Source organism: Miscanthus floridulus, chromosome 9 (assembly GCF_019320115.1).
Source record: "Miscanthus floridulus cultivar M001 chromosome 9, ASM1932011v1, whole genome shotgun sequence".
NCBI classification, from domain to species: Eukaryota; Viridiplantae; Streptophyta; class Magnoliopsida; order Poales; family Poaceae; genus Miscanthus; species Miscanthus floridulus.
Genome location: NC_089588.1, coordinates 128,542,309 through 128,549,958, shown reverse-complemented (window position 1 = coordinate 128,549,958; position 7,650 = coordinate 128,542,309). Strand labels below are relative to the sequence as shown.

Below are 7,650 nucleotides of genomic sequence, written 5' to 3'. Positions count from 1 at the left end.
GCGCATGGCTTGCGATCAGCCATGCTGCTCCGCTCTAACAACTTCGCCGCGTACGGGCTCTGATCGAGCGTGAGAGCCTCCTTCCCCTGTTTCACCTCAATGCTAAGGTAGTAGGAGAGCGTGCCAAGATTGCTCATTCGAAAATGAGCCGCCATCTCATGCTTGAAGCCATTGATGTCTTCTACATGCACACCGGTGATGATCAAGTCATCCACATACACGCTAACGACGAGTTCCTCCTTCCCCTGTCGTCGCGTGTAGAGCGCGTGTCCTGTTGCGCAGCGCGCGAACCCAAGCGTGCCCAGCGTGGCGTCAAGCTTGGCATTTCTCGCCCACGGGGCCTGCTGTATCCCATAGAGCGCCTTGCATGGTCGAAGCACCTTGTGCTCTGCTCCCTTTACGGTGAAGCCCGGAGCTTACTTGACGAATACCGTCTCTGCCGGCTCACCGTTGAGGAAGGCCGATTTGACGTCCAGGTGATGAACGTGCCAGTCCTTCGCCACTGTCAGAGCTAGCAGCAGTCAGACGGACTCCATGCGCACCACCGATGCAAAGAATTCCTCGAAGTCGATGCCATCGCGTTGGATGAAGCCACGAGCGATGAGGAGCACCTTGTTCTTGACGATGGTGCCACGCCCGTCCTGCTTCACCTTGTATACCCACTTCAGTCCGAGCGGGCGGCATCCTAGAGGCGGATCAACGAGCTCCCAACTCTCATTCTCCTCGATCGCCTTCATCACCTCCAGCATCACCTATCCCTAATTGGCGTCGCGTTCAGCCAGCTAGCGCAAACTTGGGCGGATCCTCTGCACTGATGAGAAGCAACTCTAGATCGCTGAGCAGCTGACTCTCTAGGCCTAAGGCCCCTGCATTGCCGACGCTGTTGTCCAACCTACGGAACCGCACCTCGTTGCCGTCATGGAAGGCATCCATGAACTCACTGATGTCGCTTAGAGCAGACATGAACTCGATCGGTGTTGATGAAGGAGTCCCCAGTTCTGCCGGAGTTGTCGGCACTGCTGCTGGAGTGCTCGGCACCACTGCTGGAGTGGTCGGTACCACTGCTGGAGCGCTCAGCACCACTGCTGGAGTGCTCGGCACCACTGCTGGACCGCTCGGCACCAATCCTGGAGTGGTCGGCATCGCTGCAGGACCACTCGGCTCCACTCTTGGAGTGGTTGGATCCACTGCTGGAGTGGTCGACACCACCTCTCCAGCGTCTCCACCACTGTAGATGACTAAGTGCTCAACGACGAAGGTGCTGCTGAAGCCGCCAGCTTCCCCCGTGCCCGGGCCCTCCCAATCCTAGGCCACCTTCTCATCGAACATGAAGTCGTGCGAGACAACCACCTTGCCTCCACGAGGGTCATAGTGTCGATACGCCTTGGTGCCCTCCTTGTAGACTAGGAGCACCATCAACGTGCTCCTGTCTTCCAGCTTGGTGAGGAACAGCATCGTCTTCTTGACATGGCCGATGCAGCTGAATGTCCTGTGCAAGGACATGTCCGGCTTACATCTGTACCATGCTTTGAACGGTGTCATGCCCTTTAGGGACTTCGTGGACGCACGGTTGAGGATGAACACCGCCATGGTCACCGCCTTAGCCCAGAACTCTGTCGGCATGCTCTTGGCCTTCATCATGGATCGAGCCATGCCAACCACCGTCTGGTTCCACCGTTCCACCATGCCATTCTGCTATGACGAGTACGGCGTGGTGTGGTGTCGCACCACACTCTGATCCGTGCAGTACGCAACAAACTCCACCAAAGTGAATTCACTGCCACGATCTGTCCTTAGCACGCGTAGCTTCTTCTGGGACTCTGCCTCCGCCCGCGCCTGGAACCTCTTGATCGCATCCGCCACCTCATCCTTGTTCGTCAGGAGTTGCGGCCACATGTAGCGACTGCCATGGATGAGCGTGGACGGCGTGATTGGCCCACAGAGGTCGCCGTGGACGAGCTCGAGGTCGTCTACTACGCGATACTTGGCCGCCTTTGGGAACGACAGCCTCCTCTGCTTCCTGGCCAAGTAGCTGTCACACAGCTCCTCTGCGTGCTCGATGTGGGGCAGCACTCAGACCATCTTCTCCAGCCGACCGAGTGCGTCGAAGCTGAGGTGGCTAAACCAAGCATGCCACAACCACAGATCCTCGATGTGTCGCACCGCCAGGCACATCGGCTTCTCCACCTTCAAATCGAGCAGGTACAGTCGATTACTAGAGCGTTTTACCTTGGCGAGAAGATGTCGCTCCTGATTGTGAATCCTTAAGATCCCGCTCTCGATCAGCACCTCGCATCCGCGCTCGTCCAGCTGCCCGATGCTTACGATGCTCGAGCGCAGCTGCAAGATGTAGTATACATCCGTCAACGCACAGTGCTCGCCGTTCTGACACCAGAAAATGACGGTGCCATGGCCTCCAATCTCCACCTTCGAGCCGTCCCTGAACTTCACCTACCCCATCGTGCCGCTATCGAGCTCGGTGAAATCCACCTTGGAGCCAGTCATGTGGTTGCTGGCGCCGGAGTCCAGGTACCACCTCTGCTCCACCTCGCCACCCACTCGTCTGAGATGGAATTGGGCGCGTGGCTCGTCGAGGTCGATGCTTTGTGATGCCTGCCCGTGCTCCGCAACTGCCACCTCGTCTAGTTTTTCCTCTGCCTCAATGTTGTGCAGCGCACATAACGTTGCCATCAGGAGAGTTGGCTCATCTTCGTCTACCTGTGCCAGGTGAGCCTCAACCTTCTTCTCCTTCTTTGGGTTCGGGCACTCCTTGGCCTAGTGGCCAGTCTTCCCGCAGCAGCGGCAAATGTCCCTGCCTAGGGGCTCGCTGTCCTTCTTCTTCTATTGCTGCTGCGGGGCCTTGCCGTGGCACTTCCTGTCGCCACGGCGGTAGGAGGAACCTTCCCCGGACCGCTTCTACCACATTCGGGCTGTCCACTCCCCCTCCGTTAGTAGCAACTTGATGCTGGCCGATGTTGTAGTCACCCCTATGCGGTCATCCACTATTCGCAGACGACCTGTCAAATCCTCAATCATGAGGGTTGACATGTCCTGCATCGTCTCGATGGAGAGAGCAATCTGGGTGTATTTGGGCAGCATGACGCGCAGGTACTTGGAGACTTCCTCTTTGTCGTCGATGACGACGCCATGCACAGCCAACTACCTGATGATGGACAGCAGCCGAAGGGCAAAGTCCTCCACCGCATCCCCGTCATACTCCCGCCACAACTGCTACACCTTCACCTTCTTCGCGCGATCTGACCCGACGTACATGGCCATGAGGGCGTCCCAAGCTCCTTGGCGGAGTCCTTCGACCCCAACGGCTCCCGGTACTCCGGAGGCACGGCGGCCTGGAATGCTTCCAGTGCCGAGCAATCCTTCTCTTCATCCCAGGTGCCCTGGTCAACCGCCTTCCACAGCCGTTAGGCTCTGAGCTTGACCTTCATGGTCAACGACTGCTCGCCATAGTTGGTGCGAGTAAGAACCGGCTAGATGGCTCCACCAACATCCCACATGGTCCTATGGATGACCATCTCGCGGCGCCCCAGCGACCAGGACAGCCATGTTGACTTCTCGCCACCGCCCTGACTGTCGTCGCCCTCAATCGTCACCGGTGATCACCCACCACGGCTTCGATACCACTTATTGGCCCGAGGATTCCCTGCATAGGTGAGCAAACAGCTCACCAGTACACACTCGCACTGGTCGGCAAGAGGTTGAAGAAGGGGGTGAGCTCAGAGCACACACACAACACAAGCACCAACGTTGGCCGAACTCTGCTTCAAGTGTGGCTTGCTGAACTTAAGATTTCTATTGATATGTCATGAGTATATATACCACTCTAGCTGAACCCTCCGGGTACAAGGGAGTATGGCGAGTACACCAACTCCTACTTATTCCTACTACAAAGGTACACCAACTACATGTACCAGCCATTACATGACAAGGCCTACTGCCATGCTGCTATAGGAGCAGTGATTGGATAGTAGGGCTGACCAAAGACCACCACCCTGCTATGCCTGCGCGGGAAAGAAGGGAGCAGCAGATTACATTTTACAACTTGCTCAATGCCCAAATGAAGGCGACGATGGGAGGCATGGAGCCATGGAATAAGCCGATGACGCTGGGTCTCAACACACAGCCGCGCTAGATGCAGCCATCAAAGAAGCCGATGTTGCCGCCGTGCCGTTGAAGAGCCAAAAGGGGAAGACAGCCGACGACGAGCTGGATCCACGGCCAATGGGGAAAACGGCTGCTGACGATCTGGATCCACGGCCAACGGGGAAGAGGGCCGCTGCTGAGCTAGATCCATGGCGATTGAAGGAAGCCGATGCCGCTGCAGTTGCCTTGACCTTGCCCTTCTGCCCCGCCACCGCCGTGCTCGGGCTATTCCGCCCCAAATCTGCAGATGCGCTGATGTCCTCCATCTCGTGGGTAGGGAAGACAGCTGGGGAGAAGTTAGGATTATATGCTAACAGTGGTGGATTTGTTGTGAAAAAATCCATTTCGCGTGCGCCCTCAGCTTCCTCCGCGCGCGCACCCGCACTGAATCGGCGTGCTCGTCAACTCGAGTAGTCGGACCTATATAACACGCCTCAAACCGCGAGGAAGTCTCGGAGCACGCGCGCTCATCGTCGCCTCGTGAGGCGAAAATGAGAGCTTCTCTCCTCATTGAATACACTGTAGCAGGGTTATTTTTGTAAAAGTAGCAAGACACAGATGGGCTATACAGGCGCATTGTACATGCCCTAATTAACTTATTTAGAGATACAAATATTGATACCATTTTTTATATAACTAGTCAAACTCAGAGTTTGACTCCACGAGAATCATAATGTGCGTTTGTTTTGGAACGGAGGGAGTAACATCTTGAAATTTAAAGGTGCTTTGCGATGGCTTTTTTCGATTCAAGTTCTTTGCAACAGAGTAGAGGTTAATTACCTGCGCTATAACTGGGATAGGATCATATAGGAAGTAGTGTAACCATTCACATCTGCTTGCATGGCCCAAATTGGGCACTCCTCATCTCTCGTGATCATATGGAACTGACTTTCGCCTCCACTGTAGATGCCTCCGTCGCTTCCACTCCATAACCCTGGGTGGAACATGCTTGGCGGCGTCGCCATTGTCACCGGCACAGCAACTGGCGGCCCCTGCTGCTGGTTAATAGCGTGCGAGAATACTGGGTGCCTGGGCATCTGCGAAGACTGCGATAGCGTTCCCCACAGGTGCTCCATCTTCGACTCCGATACAGCCCTCCCACCGATCGAGTCCACCAACAGATTAGCAGCCCAGGGCCATGAAAATTTCGAGCCAACATCCGGGGTGTCCATGCTCATGCTGGCGAGCCCATACAACTGTGGCAGGAGCGGCGACGCGCTGCTGCTCGCCGTAGCTTGTTGTGGAGTGGGCGCGAGCGGGACGACATTTGTGGTGCACGACGAAGTCATCACCAGTGCTGCTGATGATGCTGATGCAGCAGTGGCTGCAGCACTGGGCTTCCTGCCCTTGGCTCGGCGGCGTCTGTACGGTGCGCCGACGGGGATGTCGCGGAGGGCGCCGCCGCGCGTCCAGTAGCGATGGCAGTTACGGCAGAAGTGGCGCGGTTGCGCGAAGGAGTAGTTATTGAAGTAGCAAAACTTGGTGCTGGTGGAGTCACAGCGCGGGCACCTGAGCCCTGGCTCTGGCTTTGGGATCCTCAGCAGCTTGGAGCGCTCAGACATGGACCTCGGTTGGGCGTTGGCTTGCGCTGCTGAGGCGCTGCCATCACGGCTTCCACCTCCTTCGGAAAGCGCTTCTGCGGCCATGGCTTGTCTATACTGGAGAAGATTGCCTTCACCAGCAACAACAGCTGATGCAGAAGGAATATTAATGTTACTAGTAGTAGTTGCCTGCTGCAGCTGCAAAAAAAATTAAGAAAATGAAACATGAATCAAGAGAACGATTTATATAGTATATTCCAAGATATAAATGATTTAGTTCGTCTACGATATATATCAGCAACGGGAACTATATGTATCTACATAATAGTGGTGCCATACATAAATTACCTTCTGGTTGCTATTCCAGCTTGTGGAAACTAGGAAGACTGGGGGGAAGATCATATTTGTGAACTTAAGTAACTCTAACTAGCCACTTGTTGTGTGTGTTTGGGTCACTTGACTCCACGGAGTGATTGATTTATATATAGCAACTTCGAAGGGAACAGAAATGGAATCGCACTAGAGTGAAAGAGACTTACATCTTGTCTATACGTACTCTCTAGCTATGATCTATGTCTTAGTCAAGTCCAACGATCTATATCTTACTCAAGTCACACCAACTCACAGACCTATTTGTTTCGGGTTGAAGATCGCGAAAGCGGATTATAACAATCCATAAGCTCGGGGAGCAGATTCTTAGATTTAATAATCTAACAATTGAATTGCCAAAATTTGAGGTCTGTTTTTTTGTTTCTTCTTGTAATTGTGAATGATACAATCCACATTCCTTAAGCACACATGGCTTTAATCTATTTTTAATGGGCGGTATCAAGCTTATTAACTCATCTACTACACGTTGAAGTTTTGCTGGCCTAGTAAGATACAATGAGATCATAGAACATATATAGTTATCTTGCACTAGATATCGCTTGGGCACGAACTGATATTACAATAGGTTGATAGGGCATAATCTCTCACAGTATTTACGACAATTAGTTGTCTTAGATAGATATATCATAGAAAGTAAAATTATGATACTGTAAATTGCAGTGGTTGTATACTCCTACTTCCATTTAGAATATTGATTCGGTCTACAACACACGTACATGGTTTTTTTATTAAAAAGGCAATAGATATACAAATTTGAGTTGAAGAGAGCACGAACCGTGTGGTAGTTGGAACGCAAGATCACTCCTCCTTTGGTTCATCTACGGAGTATGTAGCGTGACATCCATGTTTAAATCAATAATTCTAATCACGTTCACAACACTACTATTTTCAAACAGGTATCCTGTCACATGAACATATTTGCACTCATACCAAATGCTACTAAAAGTTGGAAGGTCACATCACCCATCCAATTGATTTAGCCAACCAAGCTGATCCTCATTTATACACTTATACAGTTAAGCCTCCTTTGGTTCATAGGAAAAATGGAGAAAAATGTAGGATTGAAAGCCCTATAGGAATTTCTACTGTTCATTACTTTGGTTCATAGGTAGGGGCGTCGAAGTAGCAGAGGAAATTTTCCTGTGCCTGTCACAATTTTAGCCATGTTTGACCAAGTAGTGAAAAGGGACAACTTTATCATCGGTTGGTTATAGAAGAGATTTTAGCCATGTTTGACCAAGCAGTGAAAATGGACAACTTAATCGTGGCTTAAAAATTCTCTAGGATTTCTACGTTTTTCTTATCCAAACGATCATTTCTTAAAAATTCTTATATTTTACATTTCTATTTTTTTTTTTGCAACTGTATTCATACAGAATTCTTATATTTTTCTCTATACCTCAATTTTCGCATCCGTATGGTTCAAAAGGCCCTTATACCCCAGCTGCACTGGGTCCTCTTCAAGAAAAAAAAAAAGTCACATCTCAGATATAGAATTGCCTCGTAGACCCGGGCGGTGCGGAGCGGACACTGCACGCTTCCCTGTGCAACAAGTGTG

At 51.9% G+C, this 7,650-nt stretch overlaps 1 protein-coding gene across 1 annotated transcript; it reads right to left on the bottom strand.

Annotated features, from left to right (window-relative positions):
• Nucleotides 1-4,946: 4,946 nt before the first annotated feature.
• Nucleotides 4,947-6,139, bottom strand: LOC136480899 (dof zinc finger protein PBF-like). Its single transcript, XM_066478331.1, has 2 exons — nucleotides 6,051-6,139; nucleotides 4,947-5,900 (listed from the first exon to the last, which is right to left on the bottom strand). The coding sequence occupies exons 1-2, from the start codon at nucleotides 6,102-6,104 to the stop codon at nucleotides 4,947-4,949; spliced, it is 1,008 nt and encodes a 335-aa protein (XP_066334428.1). The 5' UTR covers nucleotides 6,105-6,139.
• Between the last annotated feature and the right edge of the window lie 1,511 nt (nucleotides 6,140-7,650).

What these genes read in the sequence shown, in the direction of transcription:
- LOC136480899 (XM_066478331.1), bottom strand. Translation starts at nt 6,104, where the DNA reads ATGATCTTCCCCCCAGTCTTCCTAGTTTCCACAAGCTGGAATAGCAAC. An exon ending in GCTGGAATAGCAACCAGAAG is followed by an intron (nt 5,901 to 6,050) that starts GTAATTTATGTA and finishes TTTTTTTTGCAG; the next exon opens with CTGCAGCAGGCAACTACTAC.